This window comes from Hypanus sabinus, chromosome 10, assembly GCF_030144855.1.
Source record: "Hypanus sabinus isolate sHypSab1 chromosome 10, sHypSab1.hap1, whole genome shotgun sequence".
In the NCBI taxonomy this organism is placed as follows: Eukaryota; Metazoa; Chordata; class Chondrichthyes; order Myliobatiformes; family Dasyatidae; genus Hypanus; species Hypanus sabinus.
Genome location: NC_082715.1, coordinates 89809078 through 89831423, shown reverse-complemented (window position 1 = coordinate 89831423; position 22346 = coordinate 89809078). Strand labels below are relative to the sequence as shown.

Sequence of the window (22346 nt, the reverse complement as noted above, 5' to 3'; positions counted from 1 at the left end):
AGCCAAACTAGTGAGATTGAGTTGTTCCCCTACCCCAAACCGCAGTTTGCGTGAATGCTGTGTAATTTGCTACCCTGTTGCAAATTGTTGGCAAAATAACAGACAGTAAACTGAATACGATTAAAGGAATTCATGAATCTTAACTAAAGGTTTAGTAAAGAATAACAAAAAGAAAAGGGCCCATTCTAATTAAACAGTCAAATGTGCACAAGTTGGAGCTCATCTTGAACTCACTCACTGTCACTCACGCGCTGGGCCCTCATCAGTGTGAATGCCCACACCACCTTCCGAACATTGCTCGCAAACTATCTCAAACAAACAGGTCTCCCATCAGATCGTATGTTATGACCAGTTCTCCCCAGCATTTTCTCTTCAACTCCCGCCGAACAAAAAGCCAAGACCAACCTATTGTCCCTCACCAAGAAAACCTCCTGCTGAATGGATGGCACACATTCCACATCATCCCTTATCTTCAACAGTAACCCAAACAAGCTGAAAACAAGTGGCTCTTACAGAACTGCCAAAATGAAAAACATACAGCAAAAATATGAACCAGTGCATTACATAATTATGTCTCTTCATTTTTACACAGATGAAAACTTCAAGATTGCAGTTCAAATAAGCATTTTTAAATTGTTTTAGTTGTCATTAATTAAAGATTATTTTCTGTTAATGTTTTTCCCTGAATGGTAACTTTCAAATGGATGTACTATACCGCATTTGTTAACAATCAATCCACTATATATTCAGAAATTTAGTTTTTGTTGCAGCCAGTATGTTCTTTTCCACATGTTGGTGAAGCCTTGTGATGAGGAACTGTGCACAAAAAGAATCTGCATTTTTCAGTGTTGTGTGAGAAGGCTGTAGAAATTAAAAATCTGATGAAGTGCTGTGGCTGGCAATGATAAAAAAATACAAACTTTACTTCATATTTGCCACAAGCATTTTTGTGTTTTCCTAATAATAGCACATATAAAATGGGCTTTCTTATCAATATTAGGGATCACAAGGCCCAAGAGGATATATTGGCATGGAGGGTCAAAAGGGTGATATGGTAAGTTCATTTGATGCCATTGAAATAAATTGGTCTTTGTCCTGAATAAGTGTGCAAACCCTTTACCATAACTCTGTGAAAGGAATACCAAAAGTACTTTAATGCCTTGTTAGTTTGCTTATAAAGAAATCTTTCTTTGGCATGCTGAATGATATAATTTAATGTTATTTCCTAACAATTATATGTAATGTCTATTTTTGGTAAGGAAGTTGGCTTAATACTGGAACGGGGCTAATTAGGAGAATGTAAGACTGTGGGAATAACAGCATTCCTATGATGGACCACTTGAGTTACCATTAATCCTGTATATTTTATATCACTGAAATACCATAAGTGGTAGGAGGGGGCAAAAGAATTGTTACTGATGTCCCATACAGCAAATGTGCAGAAAATAACTGAGAATTGGTTGTTTAATTTATTACTGAATTTGTGCAGAAGGTAAAAAAAATCCTTAAAACCCTTGTATATCAGATTTTTGAATTAGGTTCACAGTTCAAATGAAGTGTAATTGTCATGGTGCAGGCCTTGAACACAGAAGCAGGCCTTAACTTGGAGTGGATGTTTTGTGTATTAGTATCCTTGCTTCTGTTGGAGAATCCAAAATATTTATCTCTTTCACTTAGTTTCTTATTTAAAATTTCATCTCTTTACAAATCTTTTCCCATTCCTCAAACTATGCTTAGCCCCTTTATTATTTCCCTCCTCCATTCCTGACCACTTACTAGGCAACACACACAAAATGCTGGAGGAACTCAGCAGGTTGGGCAGCATCTGTGGGAAGGAATAGACAGTCAGGAATTTGGGCCAGACCCTTCATCAGGACTGGAAAAAAAGATGAGAAGTATGTCCTGATGAAGGATCTCAGCCCGAAACGTCGACTGTTTATTCCTTTCCATGGGTGCTGCCTGGTCTGCTGAGTTCCTCCAGCATTTTGTGTGTGTTGCCTTGGACCAGCATCTGCAGAGTTTTCTCTTGTCCCTGACCATTTCCTGCAACCTACAGTGATGGGAAGCAGTGGACTAAAGGACTTCGCGGCTGTTTGTGCATGTAAGCCTTTTCCGACTGTGCACTGTGATGTACATTAGACATACAATTGCCAGGAGCTCTTGTACGGTGCAGCTCAGGGCATGATTCTCCACACTTTAGAGCATTGTTAATGAGGGGCTGTGACAGTGCTGCCAGAGATTGCTGTATACCTATTTGACGCACTGAAGAACAAACTCTAGCATTGTACAATCAAGAATATCATAGATAATAACATAGGGACATAAAAAAAATAGGAGCAGGAGTAGGCCATCTGGCCTATTGAGCCTGCTCCACCATTCAATAAGATCATGGCTGATCTGGCCATGGGCTCATCTCCACCTACCTGCCTTTCCCCCATAACCCTTAACTTTCCTACTATGCAAACATCTATCTAGCCTTGTCTTAAATATACTTACTGAGGTAGCCTTCACTGCTTCATTGAGGAGAGAATTCCACAGATTCACCACCCTCTGGGAAAAGCAGTTTCTCCTCGTCTCCATCCTAAATCTTCTCCCTCGAATCTCACCTACCAATCGAAACAACTTATCTATCCCTTTCATAATTTTATATGTTTCTATAAAGTCTCTTATTCTTCTGAATTCCAGCGAGTACAGTACCAGGTGACTCAATCTCTCCTCATAGTCTAACCACCCCCCCACCCCCATCTCTGGAATCAACCTGGTGAACTTCTTCTGCACCACCTCCAAAGCCAGTATATCTTTCCTCAAGTAAGGAGACCAGAACAACACGCAGCACTCAAGGTGTGGCCTCACCAGTATCCCGTACAGTTGCAGCATAACCTCCCTGCTCTTAAATTCAGTCCCTCTAGCAATGAAGGGCAATGTTCCATTTGCCTTTTGATAGCCTGCTGCACCTGCAAACCAACCTTTTGTGATTACTATGGTAAACTACAACTGCATGAAATACAAGAAGTGTGAAAGTACCTTTATATATTTTGTGCAGTCTGTGTGCTGCTATAGGTGACAATATGTAGACAATTAAGGGCAGCAAGTGATTGAAGAATTGAATTGGGAATCCTTTTTGCTGGTTATGTGCATGTCACCCACAATCTGTGCTAACAGTCATTGAACTGACTATAAAGACTAACCTTTGGGTCAGTTTGACTTTGATTCAGCACTCAAGCACTAAATTGCAAATCAGAGTCTTGCAATTTGTTCCTTGGCTGGACTCAGCACATCCTGAACAGAGGCATAACTTACTGAAGTAGTCCCACAGGCATCCTGAACAGAGCGACTGGATATATCTTGCATCCAGGCTCTTCATAAGTAGTGCAACTGTATTCATCTGAGTGTGGTCATTGACATTAATTGCAAAGGTTGTTGGCCCCATCATAAGCTAGAGATTAAAAAATATATTAACAAGTTAAATTAATATATGGTGGTTTTATATTTTTATTAAATACATTCTAATTTATGTTAATAATTTAAATTTGTTTGGGCTGTTTGAAATATCTCTGGTTATCAGAGACTTTAAATACAGTGGATTCCAATTAATTGGGACATACCAGGACCAGTACTTTTTGGTCAAATTAAATGGCTGCACCAATTAGCCATAGTTTCATAGAAGTAGTAAAAAAAGTATAAAAATGCAAACTACCATTTAACTGAGTAACAAGTTATGTATTTAATTGAATTACAGAACAAATTAGAATACCATCAATTCTACTGCAGTCCCATGAAACTGTGTATGAGTTCCCAGTATTTATTGATGGAGCAATTCATCCAGTGCATGCTGACATGTTCTTTTGATTCTCTGTAAATGAACAAAATCAGTGCAGGCACAGTGTAGAAAATGGTCTGCCTTCATACAATGCTATCGACTATTGCATCCTTCAAATCTTAATTGTCATTGTAACATTCAAGATTATTGTTCATACCTTAATTTTTCATAGTTCCTAACTTGCTGAAGTAGTGAAATAATTTCATTTTCACTTGTGACCATTCATGACATCTCCAAGCTTGGATGCTTGAAATCTCAATGAGGAAGCAGCTCGGAATTGTTTTACTGCTTATTTCTCAACAACTGTCTGTGACAAAAAACACTGCCTTTTCAACACAAGCACATGCAACTGATGCCTATTTAAAAACTTTTCACTCTAAGCACGGCGAAGTGTCTAACAGCTACACTGTGCATGTGTCTGACACTAGTTAGAAACTGGCAACAATCTCCTGCACTGAGTAAGTGGCATAGTGTCCCAAATACATAAAGGGAACCTTGGCTACGTTTTGATTAGTATTTGTTCTTTAAGATTGTCCAGAATAAGCAGCTTCCCATGATTAATCGATGGCCCGATTAACCAGAATCCACTGTAGCTGAAGAGACCATTGACAGCAATGAGTTATCAAAAGGCTTGTTAGGGTGTTCAGCCCTGAGGAATTGCTCTGCTTATGGATCAGTTCTCTTCACAGGGTGGCTATGGAACCAGATTCACAAGTTGTTTGAGTCCATGCAAATGTAAATTTTAAGTGCAGCCATGGGAAAAGGCAAGTGTAGTTCTGGGTCCAGATTGCACACTTGCAATGAATGGCATAGATTGCAGTTACAGTGCATAGCAGAGATGTTGTTATTCTCTTAATCACTTATATCAAGAGAACTGACAATAATTAATATATATTTTATAAAGAACACGATACATTTTTAAACACCAATCCTACAGAACCATAAATCAACCTTGCTTAGCTAAAGAAGAGCTGAGTTTATGTATGTTGCCAGCAATTAGCAGTTCTGCCTGTCAGGTACAATATAGGAAGCTGTAGAACGTGATGTCATAATTTGAGTTCATTCATTTCAAGCAATGCCGAATTTTGATTAGGACTGGTAAGTCACAAAATTTTATGGCCAATGGTCAGAGTTCCTAATAGACATGCTAATACTTCCATCTTTATAACTTATTGTTCCTGCTCTGAGAAGATTTGTTATTGAATATTGTTTTCTTTCTTCCCTTCTGAAACTCTTTGGTTTATTTCTGCAGGGACCTCGAGGAGAAGTTGGTGAAGCTGGTGGTGTCGGCCCTATCGGTGCACCTGTAAGTAGATTTTCTCTTTAAACTTCCTTCCTTTTATCTTAATTCAGAGGGTGGAGGGTGAAACTAACTACCACAGTGAATAATTTGGGTGAATAGTATTGCTGTACTCAAGGAGAACCAAGATCAATGGAAAGAATGAAAGGATATGCTGACAGAGTGAAATGAAATAGGGTGATGGGGGGGCAGATTTGTGGGAGACGCTTATGTGGAGTATAAACTCCAGCACAGATTTTTGGACAGTAATGTTGCAACACTATTTTAGTTATGTTAGATTCTGCTTTTGTTAATTACTACCAATGAAATACCCTGAATAATGTCAATATTGTGACTTTATGGCATCTCAAAACGGTTCTCAACTAATTAATTATTTTTAAATTATTGTTACTGTAATAGATTGAAATGATAGTTTGTGAATTGCAAGATTGCACTTTAAGCAAAGACCTACTTACCTTATTTACTTAATTTTGGCAAGTTGGCAAAGAGTTGGAATTAGGGCAAGCAGTGTTTTCTGGGTGGAAGTTTGTGTGTCTAAGCAATCTTAGTGTATTGCTGAGGACCTGGAGGATGTTGCTGCTGTCTGTAACACTTGGCGACAGCTATGTAGGGATGGGGTTCATATTCTGGAGATGGAAAGAACAACCAGAAGAGAGCCAGGAGAAATGCAGCTATGATTGCCATCACTACCACCACTACCACAAATGTCCCACATGCAATAGAACTTGTGGGTCCAGGATAGGACTGCATAGTCATCAAAGATCTCACCGTTAAAGGAGTGGATGTTGTCATCAGATTCCGATGGACAACCAAAGAAGAAAAGTGTAATGTACTGTATATTTTGGGTCATGCATCTGAAAATATAAAGTGGAATATAGTTAGAGCACACCACTCCAGAGCGCCTGTTAGAGTACTCATCTACATCTAGATTGCATAATGATGTGTGGTTTAGATTTACTGCTTTAATCCTCATATCCAGTAAATTCTCAGTACATTCCATTTATACCACATTTCAGGGATGCATTTAAGTTGAAGGCAATTCATTGTGCATCTTTATTTTAAATGTAACTTAGTTAAATATGCATAATTATGAATATGTCCAAAATACACTTTTTCCGCACTGCTCCCATTCTTTCATCTGATACTACTTTGAATTTACAAATACTTTGCATGGATGTGATGAAACATAAATTCTACCGGGACTGCTCATTGCTACTACATTCTAAATTAGTCATTTAAATTGGTAATACATGCTGTTTTCTGAGGAACTGAAATAGATTCTTAAATAAAGATCAGTTTCAAATTTAAAGACATTTAATCTGAATTTGGAAGATGTGGAAAGGTTCTAAATAGGAGCCCTTTTCCAGTAAAATTATACAGGGAATTATTGACTAATAGGCAAGCCAGCGAGCCATATCTTTAGTGACTCTGCACCAAGTGGTCTGCCTTGTTCAGCAGCACAATTACAGTTGCAAAGGAGCACCAGAGCTGCATTGCCAGTGACTATAGATCAAATATGATGCTTCTACATCTCTCCAGAAGAGCCATTTGCACTGTCTTACTGTTCACAGTATTCATTTGGCCACAGATATATTTTGGGAAGGAATTCATCGTTTCTTCCTTGACAAAACACAGACCAACAAGGAGTAGATTTACCTGGACTAAGGAATTCCAATGGTGCATGTCCTAATGCCTGCTTTCATATATTCTCCTTCCCTTTCTCGATATCTCTTTCTCCATCTCTGGAGACAAAGAGCTTACTGACATCTTTTATAAATCTACCTATTCCCATGGTTATCTTGACTATATCTCTTCCTACTCTGTCTTCTGTAAAAATGCTATTCCTTTTTCTCAGTTCAGTTATCCTTCTTCAAAGCACAGGGTTTCCCTTCTTCCACTATTGATGCTTCTCTCACCAATATTTCCTCCATTTTCTGAACATCTGCACTCACCCCATTTCCCCACTGCCTTAACAGTGATAAGAATTCCTCTTGTTCTTACCTATCACCCTATGATCCTCCACAACTTCTGCTATCTCCAAAGAGATCCTACCACCAAACAGATCTTTACCTCTTCCCCTTTCCTGCTCTCCCCGCTCCCTCTGTGGCTCCCTTGTCCATTCGTATCTCCGCACTAATTTTCCTTCAGGCACTTAACCCTGCAAGTGGCCAAAGTGCTACACCTGCCTATTCACCTCCTCCCTTGCCTCCATTCAGGGTTCCAAACAGTCCTTCCAGGTAAGGCAACACTTCACCTGTGAATCAGTTGGGGTCGCCTATTGTGTTCAGTGCTAATGATGCGGCCTCCTCAACATTGGTGAGACCCATCGTAAATTGGGGAACTGCTTCATCAAGCATCTCCGCTCAATCCACCTAAAGCGTAACTTCCAAATTTGAAGAGCCTTCTAAGGCATTCCCCCTCAATAATGCAATGTCCTTCAACTTTTGCATCCACACCCCCCTACCTCACATCATGTCTGAAATGTATATGTGCTGCAATGTTAAGTTTCTAAGTCCTGCACCATTTTCAACTTGTCTTGGTGGTTGTTACAATATCATATTTTCTCTTTTCCAATGGTAATTTGTTCTGGAATCCAGCCCTTTGAATTCTCCAATTATGATGACCTTCTGTACAGTGAATACAGATGAGAAGTGTTTATTTTACAGTATTTTGGTTGGCACAGTGACTCAAATAGTAAAGCTGCTCCCTTACAGAACCAGAGACCAGGGCTCAATCCCAACCTCAGGAGCTATTTGTGTGGTGTTTGCATATTCTCTCTGTGAATCATTGAGACGATGTCTTCTTTCTGCCAAGAAGTGTCACGTTAATCCTTCACTCATTCTCTGGCCCTATGCAATCTAGTTCCAATGTGATCTGATGTAAGGAACGGGCCTTTCTTTACCCTTTCATATGAGGGAATGTACTTTTTGTCTTGAGCTGAAATGTCATTTAAGTCAATCTATTTTTCAGAATGTGGCTAAGAAAAAAACACTAACAAGACACCAACAGCAAACACAAATTTCCATGAGATCTTTACTTATTCCTTTCTAATTTTCTAAATAGGAAAATTTGCCAACACTAAATATTAATTACTTTAATCATAAGTAAGTATAGCAAAGATGATCAGCACTAAATGAACTAGTTCAAATTGAATGTGAAGGATGAGGATTGATGGTGAAAATTTTAATGTACCATATTATAATTGTAAAGAGAAATTTAAAGTTGTAATACTGTTAAAAGTGTGTTCTTGAATGCATGATTTCCTTTAACTCATAGACCATAGAATAGTACAGCACAGTACAGGCCCTTCGGTCCACAATGTTAAGCCAACCCTTAAACCCTGCCTCCCATATAACCCCCCCACCTTAAATTCCTCCATATACCTGTCCAGTAGTCTCTTAAATTTCAATACTGTATCTGCCTCCACCACTGACTCAGGCAGTGGTGCCCTGGGGAAGAGGCGCTGGCTGTCCACTCTATATTTTCCTCTTAATACCTTATATACCTCTATCATGTCTAATTTAATGTAAAATTGAAAATAATATTTCACCTTTAATTTAACACTAGTAATTTCAAAAAAGCAGAAGCAGTGTTGTTTAAAAGTCTTTATCCATTCCTGACCAAATGAGCAAACCTTTGCTCTGGATCATTCTTGACTTCCTTTCTAATTTTCTAAATAGTGAAATTTGTCAACACTGAATATTAATTACTTTAATCATAAATAAGTATAGCAAAGGCAGCCTGCAAAATGTAGTAGATACAGCCCAGTCGATCAAAGGTAAAGCCTCCCCACCATCGAGCACTGTCGCAGGAAAGCTTCACCCGTCGAGGACTCACCCCCTCCCCCAATCCAGGCCATCCTGTCTTCTCACTGCTGCCATCAGGAAGAAGGTACAGGAGTCTCAGGACTCACAACTCCAAGTTCAGGAAGTTATTACCCCTCAGCCATCAGGCTCTAGAACTAGAGGATAACTTCACTCAGCCCATCACTGAATGTGTTCCCACAATCAATAGACTAACTATGCATACATTCTACAACCTTGAGATACAAGCAGCCACTAAACAAGAAGTCCAAAAGGACCTATTTAATAAAAAAAAGACTGCCAAACACCCTGTGTGCATTAATTGCTTATTTATTATTATTATTATTATTATTATTATTATTATTATTATTATTATTATTATTATTACTATTATTATTGTTATTTTCTTTTTGCATTTGCACTATTTGTTGTCTTTTGCACAGTGATTTTTGGCTGACCTGTTGGGTTCTGTCTTCCATGGATTCTATTGTGTTTCTTGTATTTACAGTGAATACCTGCAAAAAATGTACCTCAGGGTTGTATATGGTGACACATATGTACTTTGCTAATAAATTTACTTTAAACTTTGATAATTTGAAGGAATTCATGCTGTAATGATAAATATAGATGCTTTTTCATTGCAATGTTTTGCACAGAGGTGTGACAGTTCTTTTTTCTTCTTCAGGGAGACATAGGGCCACGAGGCCTGCTGGGTGAGCCTGGCCCCAAAGGTGATATGGTAAGTGTGTAGGCTAATGTACCAATGTACATAATTCACAACTACTGATATTGAGTTGTAGTCTTGCTGTAAGAAGCTGGTCTGACATGATGATGTTGTTACGTAAAGATTTTTAGCGCACTTTCGTGTTTAGGTTTTGGAGTTTAATAAAATGTGTTTTGGGTTTCATTAGACATAAAACGCCTCACCATTTTATTTGTGAAAGCCTATATTGGTGACCCCAATGCTTTAGGATGATTCCAGAGTTATTTGGCATGTCAGCCAATGCAGTTGATTTGAAACTGCCAGAGTTGTGGCAGCAAAATGCAGTTGCTTGATTTGTACAATCTGAGGCCCGGTTCGCTCTGTGAAAAACCATCACCGATGACACCAAATTCTACTACGTGGTAGCGTAACTCAGCAGTTCCACAGCTACCAAGAGTTTCCTTGGAGTTTCCTTGGCACTATAAATACCAATCGCTGAAAAATTACTTTTAACAGACTTTTCTACTACTGGAGTTTCAGTATGCCAAACAGTTGCTGTCCTTACCCGGTCTCAGTGATGCTAGGCCTTTAGAGCTAATGGACCACAGGCTATCTCTCCTGGGAAATCACCATCCTTATTTTATTTTTAAAGTATTCTTCATGTAGCAAATGCCTGATCAAGTTCACATAGTCCTTGCTTATGCACCTGTGATTGACTATAGGAGTTTGGTAAGATGGCTGATAGTTTACACTCAGCTAGGCAGCAGTACATCATTCCTCTTCCTTTCTCTACCTCAATAAGCCCAGTCAGCAAGTCCCCCAACATAAGGATGCCCACGCCTGCGAAACAGCAGGCCGGGCCAGTGCTTTTACCATGTTTGCTTTGCTAGGAAGTGCTGTCTGCATTGTAGCTTTGTCAATGCCAGCCTATTGGGACATCAGAGGTCTGTGAACACCTTGGGTTCCAGCTGCCAAGGATGTCCACTGTTCTTTACAAACAGCCTTTCAGGGCACCGCTTCTTATGTGAAATGGGTGCTCAATTGAGTGTGCTCCCAGCATCACCAATTAATGAAGAGGCAAACAGCGATAAAATCTCATTGGAAGCCTCCAATGGCAGCAAGAAACAGACTTACGGGACAAGATGGGTGACACTCTGTTTCAGTGGGCGACGTTACACATTGGACTTCATCCTGGCTAAAGTGGCTTGACTTCTGCTCAGTGCAGATATCCTGTATGCCCAAGGACTTTTGGTCAGTTTTAAGTACTGTTGGCTTGTCGAAGTTAAGGGCTTTTGGTTGTTACCCTGCTCCCCCGGTATGTCAGGTGCATGCACCACCGCATGTGAGTTTACTTGACTGCTGGGCGAATTCCCAAACTTCACCAAGCCCCCATTCACCAGTACAGTCACAAAATAAGGGGTTGAACACCACAGTCCGTGCCCGTGTGCGTACAAGGGACTCAGAAAAGCTGGCAACCACGAAGGCTGAGTTTGTCAACATGGAAAGACCTGGCAGAGTAGCCCCTGGGCTTCACCCTTCCATGTAGTACCTAAGTCCAATGTTGGTTGCTGCCCATGTGGTGATTACCAACGCCTTAACAAGTCCATCAACCTTGATCATTACCCGGTCCCACACATCCAAGACCTTCTGGCATGGCTGGAAAGTTAATTTTTTTCCAAAGTTGATTAGTTAGGGGTTACCGTCAGGTGCCTGTGTGCATGGAGGAAATTATGTATGACTTAGTCCTGAAGAAGGGCCTTGGCCTGAAACATCAATTATTTATTCATTTCCATAGAAGCTGCCTGAACTGCTATGTTCCTCTAGCATTTTGTATGTGTTGTTTAGTCTATTGACCCTCTTTATTTTATCTGCAGGGTCGCCCTGGTCCCAGAGGAATTAGAGGTTCTCCAGGATCTAAAGGAGAGTCTGTGAGTATATTTTTTGTCATTTTTTTTACATGGTAACCATGATATAAAAGTTAAATCTTCTAAGTTCATTGCATTTCTACTGTTACAAAAGTAAAACTCGAACCACAACCATACAAAATGAAACTGTAAATTTTAAATATAAATTGTTAATCTTGCAATCTGAAATAAAAATATTAGTGAAATAATTTCAGAGCCAGATAATAGTAACTGTACAGAGATGGAGTAAATTAACGTTCTGTTAGAATTGCCAGAAGCATGAGATTAATGTATCTCTCCTCAAATGTTGATTGTTTTACTGAGTCCTTCCAACAACGCCTGTTCTTGTAGTTATTGCAAATGGTAATTTCTCCATTGTTTGAACCCTGTTACTCTCCTGCATTTCTTAACCTACTGTAGTATTTTTTTATATATGATAACCAAGCATAGTGTTTCAGAAACTCTTATCTTATTCATTAGGGTTTACCTGGTATTGATGGACGAGATGGTATTCCTGCAATGCCCGGATCAAAGGTAAACCTCTACTATGTTATAATCTTTGTTTCATCTTGCAATTAGTCATTTATATTAGTCACATGTAATTAACCCTTCTGCCTCTGATCTTTCCAGGGTGTAGCTGGCAAGCCGGGTGTCCAAGGTGAAGCAGGACCTCGAGGTCTGCCTGTATGTACAAATTTTATCTGTACAAAACCATAGGCTGCTAGAGTCATGTTTATTAAAGCAGTAGTCTAATCAGGCAGAAGAATGTTAAGGAAATTACTGAAAGTGTTGCATAAGCGGTGGTTGGTGTAGATTTTAAATTGTGTGTGATGCACCATCAATAACTCTCCGAGACGTGAGGTGAGATATAGGCTTTTATTGGCTGGAAGAAAGAACAAGCGGCAATTGACCACCACACTGCATCCTGGAGACTGAGGCCGGGGCGGTGTCCCCAATCGCCTTTATACCGGGGTCCATGGGAGGAGCCACGGTCAGTGGGAGGAGCCACAGGAGCAGTCAGCAGGGGGGGGGGCGTGTCCAGACAGGTATATGTAATTCACCACATTCACCCCCCCCCCCCCCCCGCCTTTGTTTTAAAAGAGAGTCCCCATGCGGCGAAATTTCTTACAAGTATATTTACAGGTTAAGTCTATCAGGTGGTCGAATCTGTCGCTGCGATCTACGTAGCACCGGCTGTGATTGCACCGGAGACAGTGGTTGTGCTGGTTCCGGTCTAACCGGAGGTGTCAGCACAGGTGTCGGTGGTGATTGCACTGGAGCCGGTGGTTGTGCTGGTTCTGGCCTAACTGGAGGTGTCAGCCCACTAGGCATCAGTGATCCCTCATGCGTGTGCGAGGCACCTGGTATATGCGTGTGCGAGACGCCCGTTATAGGAGTGTCGTGAGGAGTCTGTGTAGGGCTCGGTGTGTGCGGTGTCACCTCGGGTACAGGGTTCATAGTTACTGTGGAGTGTTCGGGGTAGTGGTCTGCTGCTCCTGCGGGCGCCAGGTCGTGGACAGAGACCATGTCCTCCCGCCCATCAGATAAGACCACATAGGCATACTGGTTCGCATGTAGAAGGTGAACCCTCTCGACCAGCGGGGAGTATTTATTGCTCCTCACATGCTTCTGGAGCAGCACTGGCCCTGGGGATGTCAGCCAAGCCGGTAGGGTGGTCCACAGTGTGTAGATGGAAATGGGACTGAACTGAAAACACAGCTTCCAAGGGAAGAATGGAGGGAGGTAAGAATCAACAGAGAATGGTGATGAATTGAGACAAGGCCCATGGATTTGTTGTTGAGTATGTTGATTTTCCCAGATACGGAGGATCATTACAGGAACTGCAGGGCAGCATGGACAGTTGAGCAGGACTAGCATTGTTTTGGTAGTATTGCTCTCAGGAGAACAACTACAAAACTATTGAAAATTGAAGTCTGTGGATGGCAGTCAGAAATCAGATTTTCACTTGTGTGAGGAGATTGTAACATCTTAGGTGTGGTGGTAAGGAACTTTTCTGCCATGGCCTCATGCTCAGCATGGTCGAGGGATGCTGCTGTCAGCTGTTATTAGACTCTTTGAGAGATCAACAGCAAAATTGTGGAGTTTCTGTTAGTCAAGGCACAGAATGACCTGTTCTGATGATGGTATTGGGGTTGGGCTGGCTATTTTACTGAACTGCTGTGGTGAGGCAAGGGAAATGTAAGGCTGACTCTGTAGAAATATACCAATACAGAGAGTAAATGGAGGAAGATGGTATATTGGAAAATGTTGGAGTGAATGGTGACAAAGCAATTCACACCCAGTCACATAGAATCCCAAGAGCCTTTTACTTGGATTGTCTCAGTATTTCAGATTGAAAAGTTTCAATAAGGAAGTATTGGACATATAAATTGGTAGGGAAAAGGGCACTCCAGGACCTAAAGAATAGAAATTAGAGGTGGACAGGTACTTAGGGGAAAAAACACGGAGTGCAAATATTTGAGAATAATGAGTAGAAATATTTGGAAGCTTTGTCTTGCATTTTTGCTAAAGGATAAGGAATGTCTCAATTCCTTTTGCAGACAAAAACAATAATATTTCCTACGTTATTTTTGTCAAAAACTATTTGTGCTGTAAAGGTAGCAGATCAAAAAACACCTACTGTGAAAAGAAATTAGTGTAAGACAAAAATAAGGAGATAGAAGACAATGAATGCTGCAGAATGTAGAATTAAGCCAGATATACCCTAATCAAAGGAATACTTGTACTGCTTTATGGTTACGAAGGTTCTCAGCATATACAAGCAGATGGATTTCCAATTTTTCCAATAAATATACTTTATAAAGTACTATTATATAATTATTTGTATTCCATTTTATTAGAATAAAATAGTTCCTTTAGGAATTACATTCAGGGCACTAAATAAGGCTGGCCAGTAGCATTATGGGAAGTAAATGTTAATATTTCAGGTGACCACTGGGAGGATATGCAATGCTCACAGGTTACTCTAGCCAGGGAGTCTGACGTCCAGCGCATCTGTTTGTCTATGCAATTGAAAAAAGTTTAAAACCATCTTTTGACTAACACTTTCTTAAACTGGTTCTAGCTGAGATTGTTACTCCTACTTGAAATATCCATATGGCTGGAGTTGGGAATCAGCTGTACAATGATTTATATTTAATCCAATATTTAATTAATAAGCTGTTGTGACATTTAAGGAAGATTTTTTTTGTTGTTCAACATACTTTTTATTCGCTAGGGTTTGCCTGGATCTCCAGGGCTTCCAGGTGTAATTGGAGCAAAGGTATGGAATTATTCTCTTTCTAAATATCCCTGCAATGCTGAAATAATTTAAATTTTCAATTAACTGCTTATTCCAATTCTTAATTTATTATTTTTTTTGTATAGAATAACCAATTTTAGCAAAAGGGAAGGAGAACGTAGTATGAAAAATTCTAAGCTACACAATTTAAAAATATGATATCAAAATTTAGGGTAAATCCATTGTTTCTGATTCCCCATTATCTGACATGCTTTAAGAGGACATGAATCGGGTAGAGGGCATGAATCAGGGAGAAGGCTACACAGCACAGAACTAATTCATATTTTGTCTGTGGGTACTTTATTAATTGTGACTGCAATTTTATTGCTTTTAATGTATTTTTGAATGATATTTTGCCAGCATTCTGTGCCTACACCTTCATTTTTGTATGAGATATTATGAACAGAATAGAAAACAATTCAAGTAAATTTATTAAAAACTGCCAGAATACACAAATGATTGTAAGTTTAGTGATGAGACTTAAGATCCGATAAGAAATACATTGGGCTAAATATTATGGAGAAGGTGGAACAGAATGGTTCCTAATCAATGAGCATAAAAAAGGTATCTGATATAAAGATAAAAGATTAAAACATAGCTTTATTTGTCACACATACATCAAAACATGCAGGGAAATGCATCATTTGTGTCAAATAAGATCAACAAGGATTCTGCTGGGCAGCCTGCAAATGTCACCTTGCTTTGGGCACCAACTTAATAACCCTAAACTGTATGTCTTTGGAATGTGGGAGGAAACGGAACATCTGATTACAGGGAGAACATACAAACTCCTTATAACTGGCACTGGGAATCGTATCCCAATCTTATAGCCAGTGCTGTACAGCATTGTGCTAAGCACTACAATAGATGTGTAACAGCTGCAATATTATACCTAGATAATTTGGAATTTTCCATGATTTGTTTTCATACAAAAAAATAAACTTTTCAGTCCCCTTCTTCAGAATATCGTATGCGTTAATATCTGTTACAGCTCAGACTATGGAAGGTCTGTGACATGAGTGACTTGAAGACAGCATTAGTCAGAGTGAAAGCTGGATAGAGTGAATAATCTTCATTCATTCCAGATTTACTTCAATTTGAAAGAAACTGGAAGAATAGCAAGTCACAAAGCTCAGATAATTAAATATACTTGAAGTTTCAAATCCTTCGGAGAAATGATGAACTAGTTCTTTCGTGAGCTGACTGAAATAAATCATTAATTTCTTCTAAATTAAAATATTGTTCACACTGAACAAAAGGATAACATTTTTACTATTACTGTATGTTGTGTGCTTATTTACAATAATTTTAAGCAACCTTTTCTCTTACTTGTGTTGATTGTTCTTGTTTTATGACAGGGTAATCAAGGTCCCCCTGGTTTGGTTGGTGCAATGGGATCACCTGGTAAACCTGTGAGTTAGTTTTAAGTTATATTAATATGGACCTGTGTTTAACATTTAATGTATAATTTTCATTATTTCTTTCAAATATTTTGTTTCTAATTAATTCATGGACATGTTTACTGTTGTTAATATATTTTTTGTTTAGAAATACTTCATGTCCTCAGATTTAACCATATCAATGTGAGAATTTTAAGGATAACTCGAACATTCAATAAATAGCAAGCAATAACAGCATATCACAAGAATATTTCTATTCAAACAGTGAGTTTTATATTTTGCTTTTCCTGAAACCATTAGGTCATTCAGTTAGTGAAGGATGACATAAAATAGGAGCTACATGTTGTCCATTTGAGCTATGCACCAGTTACTGGAATCCTATTCCCAGCCTCTTGGAAGGTTGCCAAATCACTATCCGCCTTTAATTGACAAGATTAGATTTCTCAGTTTAGCTTTCCACAGTTGTCATACAATAATCATTATGCATTACAAGGCATCATAAGTGTGAATGTCAACTTGTGGTTCACATAGTCACATGCCTGACTGTTGGCTAGTAGGCTCCTCAATTGGTGACTTCCTCTAAAGTTCATTGTTGCAGGTGATATGTTGTTTGTAAGGTAATGTAAGCTCAAGTTAGAAAGCTGTAATAACTGTTTCTGCTGTCTCCAACTTGCCTAACTTTCATCAATAATTTCCTTTCTTTACTCAGAGCCTTGCCGTGCACCCATATCTTTCATGTCTATTCAATAAATATGCCTTGGCATCAGTGGACTGTTGTTAGTTCAGTGCCCAACCTGAGTGACCAATTGGATGGAACTCTGCTCACATTTTAGTTTTCAGAGATTAGAAAAAGGGTGGGAAGAACCATATGCTACAAATGTCTAAATTGCATTCATCTTGCAGGCTCACATTTGAGGAATTGCTGTTTGGGAAAGTTGCTGCATGACACATACCAACATTAAGAGATAAAAACATTTTAGAAAAAGCATGATCCTCATATCCATATTGAAATGACAAAAACCTCCAACTTTTGTCACTGTAAAACAAAACCTGAACAACTGCTAATGTGAGGAGTTCATTATCCACATGAAAATTCTGCCGCTCTATATTTCTTAGTTGTCTCCATATCTTTTCTTATTCTTTTTTGTTTATGTTCATCAAACTGTTCCCTAAAGGTATTGAAGCTATTAACTTTAAATTCATTTCACAATGGAGATCTAAACCACTGGAGAAAGGAAACCTTTTTCATCTGATCATTCTGGATGAGGGTTATGCTAACAGTGAAAATTTACTTTTAGACCCAATGTAATATTCAACTCCACATCCAATTTGAGCATTAATCCACAGTAACAATACACTTTTGTTGCAAGCCAAACTATTGTGAGACATGATCTGGAATTTAAGTTGTCTTTTTCTTTGCTATAATTATGACAGGGCGAGCAGGGTCCTCGAGGTGACTCAGGAGAACCTGGCCTTGTTGGTCCTCCAGTAAGTAGTTAATCATTTAACTGTCTTTTGACTAATCTGCCAGAACTAACTAAATTCAATGTAATGGTGCATCTCTTGTATTTGATTGCTCAGAGTTAGTATAATAAATTGTAGTTGGTAGTCACCAAAACATTCTTTGTGGTTATTGCCAAGGAGTGACTTAATTGCATATTTGAATCAATGTATACAGTATTTTGAATTGGGTGTTGAACTGGAGATCGTTGAGAGCTGCACAATCATCAAATAACAGAAAATTACCATATACACCTAACTGTAATTGTGCAAATTATTAAATATGACCAAACCCTAGTGACATTTTGCTTCATTTTCTAGTTGTGCAGAGTGAGCATTGTTGAATTAACCTAAGCTAACAATTTAATACTGTATTCAACACTTCCTGTAATTGTGTGAGAAATATGAAACAGCTTTAAAGCTACCTTCAAGAACAAAAATACCAAGAATAATTCTCAAGACCTAGTCACTGTAGGACTTATTTTAGTATAAAAACTTGGTCAAGGAATTAGATTTTATGGAAAATATTAAATGCGGACAGAGACGTAGTGAGGTTTAGGGAGGAAACTTCAAATTTTAATGCACAGATAGTCTTCAGCTTTGAATTTTCTTTACTAACTCTCTTTACCTCTCCATTATCTTTTATTATGTTCCTTAAAACTTAACACTGACCATGGGGACATCCAGGAAGCTAAAGTAAGAGAAGTGCAACCTGAGCACCAGAAGGATGTTTTTCTAAAAAAGGTTCTTGTGCTTTCCTGGCGTATGTGACAAATAAACTCTTCTCAGGCTTCCAGCTGGGTACAGGTATTGATTTCAATCAACTTTTCGATGACAAACTCTCCCATCTTCATTCGGGATGATGCCTGGACTTGACTAGTTCAGTGGTAATTATACTCCTATTGTCCATCCCTCCTGATTGGTTAGTTCTCATTTAATCAGTTTTCTGCTGTCCCACCCTTTTTACAATTGAAATATGGGATCTCAGGATGTGTATCTGTTTGGGTTACCCAGAGAAATCGGTGGTAGCAGAACCTTGCATTTGCAATGGCCATAGGATTGACTTTGACAGCACAAAACTATTGTGCCTCACTATTGTATTTTGGAACTGCCTGCTGAAGGAAGCCATTGAAATAAAACTTGAGGAAAAGAGTTTTAACAAAGAAGGTCTTGCTAAAAATATGAACAGGAATTTGATTGTTAGCAAGATGGGACAGCGGAAACCTGATTGGGATGACTAACCAATTAGGAGGGATGGACGAAGGGGCTATAAATACCACCTGGCTGACATCCCTGATGATGATGGTCGAGTGAGTCAATGAAACAATACCTGTACCCAGCTGGAATCCCGAGAAGAGTTTATTTGTGGTACTTTGTAAGTTTCCTTCAATAGTCTTTGTTGGATCACAGATAACATATTTGGCTAGACTTTGTATATTCTCACTCCTTGTGGAGAGTTTCAAACAACCAGAGCATAAAACATGGAACATACAACATCATAACACAGTACAGGCCCTTTCCACCCACAATGCTGTGTTGACCTTTTAACCTACTCAAAGGTTTCAAAGGTACATTTAATGTCAGAGAAATATATACAATATACATCCTGAAATTCTTTTTCTTCGCAACCATCCACGAAAAGAGGAGTGCCCAAAAGAATGAATGACAGCTAAATGTTAGAACCCCAAAGTTCCCCCAGCTCCCCTCCCCCCACTCACACATTAGCAGCAGCAGAGCAACAACCCCTCCACCAGCAAAAATGCAACAGCACCCCCCACCAAGCACTGAAGTGTGCAGCAACACCTCAATAAAGACACAGAATTGCAGTACCCCAAAGACTACTTGGTCACACGGTAAAAGACTACCTCTCTCCTGAATAAGAGAAAAAGAGGTGTCCTTGTTTCACAGTGAGAGGGGAGACATAACAAACAACTCGCTGATTTACAATGTTAAAAGTCTGTTGCGTTATTTCTTCCAAGCTCTGTGCCCAAAGAACTCTGGTCTCTAGGCACACAGACAGCGTCCAGCTTGCTGCTTATCACCTTCCACCTCCCATGACACACCAATTTCCTACGGCAGCACCAACCCTCAGTCCACTCGCCTACAGAGCCATGAAATCCTGGAATCCTGAAGGCATATTAGTCTTCTTGGCCGCGTCCTTGGCATGTCGAATAGTGGCCAGTCATGACATCCCGAGAGCAGGTCCCATTCCTGCAAAGAACCTAAGTCAGCATGTAACTCCAAGTCAAGGTCTTTAAAATAGAGATATTAAAGATAGAAATGGAGCTGTTTCCGAAGATGCAAGCTCTATGATCAATCTAACCAATGTAGTGGGTTGGGGTTACAGGATAGTGGTGGTTATAAAGGGAATATCTTTCCAAGGTTTTCATGATTATTGGCTCTGTATTTTTTTTATGAACTCTGCTGTACAAGTATCTGAATTGGGAGCTCAAAAGAGTTAAAACTACCACAGAGGAATGGTTTGTGCTGTTCTTCCGTCATCATGCCTTGTAATGTATATACTGTACTACTGAAAAGTCATAGGCACATGTAAAAAATTATCTATAAAGCAAAGATGCTTTTAAAAATAATGAAAGGATAAGTTTCTAAATATCAAAAAAAGACTATAAATAGCAGTAAAAAACTAAATCAAATTAGTATTTGGTGTGACTGTATTAATATTCTTAGGTGTCATGCAGTTTTATAAGAAAACCGGCTGGTAGGTTGTTCCAAGCATCCTGGAAAACTTGCCACAGTTCTTCTGCAGACTTTGGCGGTCTCGTTTACTTCTGTTTCTCCAGGTAATCCCAGACAGCCTCAATGATGTTGAGATCAGGCCGCTATGGAGGTCATACCATCTAAAACTGTATATAAAAAACTAGGACTTTGCACAATACTGTATTAGAGCCATTCTTGAAGTCAGATGTGCTAGGATCTGACTGCCAGCTTGCTCATGAATTCCATATTGCAAAGCATCAGCACAGGTGCCATAAATAAGCTACCCAAGGTCTGAGTGGAAGGCTGGAGCACAAAACATACTGAGTTGCTCAGCATTGACTGGCATAAATTGGTCAACCCCAGTCATCTAAATGGGGTTGCTGACATTTATTACACTTGGTGTTTATAATAAGTTTTAACAAGCAAATTTAAAATTCATTTTTGTAAATGAATTTTACTATTAGAATTTTCAAAATTCTTTTGAACTGTACCTGATATTCTTTGATCATATGAAACATTTAAATACAGTTCAAAGGCCCTTGAAAGCAGAGTAGAACATTGTTTTATACATATGAACATGAGAAATAGGAGCAGAACTCAGCCTTGTGCCTGCTTTACCTTTTAGTGAGATCGAGGCTATTCTGATCTTAGCCTCAGCAACATTTTCCTGGCTGATTTTCATAATGCCTCCCTTTCATAATAAATTTGATTCAAGTGTGGTGCCAGAGGACTAGAAAATTGCAAATGTCACCCCAGTTAGGCCAGTTAGCCAAACCTCAGTGGTTGGGAAAGTGTTAGAGTCCATTATTAAGGACTAGGTTTCGGGGTACTTAGAGACTGATGATAAGTAAGTCAAAGTCAGAATGGTTTCTCTAAAGGGAAACCTTGCTTGACATATCTGTTAGAATTCTACAAGGGAGTAACAAGCAGGGTGGACAAAGGAGAGGCAATGGATGTCATTTTCAGAAGGCATTTGATAGAGTTTCTCACATGAGGCTGCTTAATAAGATAAAATCCTATGATGGTACTGGAAATATGCTGGAATAGATAGGGAAATGGGGCTGACAGGCAGGATGGAAGGAAGTGGGAATAAAGCAGGCCTTTTCTGGTTGGGTGCCACTGACTAGTGGTTTTCCTCAGGGGTCAGTATTGGGACAGCTCCTTTTCACATTGCTTGTCAAAGATTTAGATAGTGAAATCAATGAATTTGTGGCAAAGTCTGTGGAATTATACGAAGATGGGCAGAGGCGTAGGTAGTGTTGTGGAAGCAATGTGATTGCAGCAAAACTTAGACAAATTGGAAGAATGGGTAAACAAGTGGCAGATGGAATCCAGTGTTGGGAAATGTATGATAATGCATTTTGGTAAAAGGAACAATAGTGTGGACTATTATCTAAGTGGGGAGAAAATTCAAACATCAGAGGTGCAATGGACTTAAGAGACCTCGTACAAGATACCCAGAAGGTTAATTCACAGGTTGAGTTTGTGGGAAAGAAAGCAAATGCAATGTTGGTATTTATTACAATGGGAATTGAATATAAAAACAAGGAGATAATACTGAATATTTTAAGACACTAGTCAGGCTGCACTTGGGAGTATTGTCAACAGTTTTGGGCTCCTTATCTCAGAAAAGATGTAATGTCAATGGAGATTCATGAACATGATTCTGGGAATGAAGGGGTTAACATATGAGAAGCGTTAGCAGCTTTTGGCCTGTACTCATTGGAAATTAGAAGAATGTGTGGGGATCTGATTGAAACCTACTGAATGTTGAAAGGACTGGATGCAGTGGATGTGGAAACTATATTCCCTCTGTGGGGGTCTCCAACATTAGAGGACAGAGTCTCAAAATTGAGGGACGACCTAAAGAGAATTTTTTTTTGCCAAAGTGTCATGA

General features: G+C 39.3%; 1 protein-coding gene across 1 annotated transcript in view; it reads left to right on the top strand.

The window, feature by feature from the left end:
• Positions 1-22346, top strand: part of LOC132401340 (collagen alpha-1(IX) chain-like) — a 110666-nt gene that overhangs the window by 31956 nt on the left and 56364 nt on the right. The window contains exons 14-22 of the mRNA XM_059983469.1: positions 1001-1054; positions 5073-5126; positions 9609-9662; positions 11501-11554; positions 12011-12064; positions 12161-12214; positions 14769-14813; positions 16190-16243; positions 17666-17719. Of these exons, the coding sequence (XP_059839452.1) occupies positions 1001-1054; positions 5073-5126; positions 9609-9662; positions 11501-11554; positions 12011-12064; positions 12161-12214; positions 14769-14813; positions 16190-16243; positions 17666-17719 (477 nt within the window). The remainder of the gene's footprint in view (positions 1-1000; positions 1055-5072; positions 5127-9608; positions 9663-11500; positions 11555-12010; positions 12065-12160; positions 12215-14768; positions 14814-16189; positions 16244-17665; positions 17720-22346) is intronic.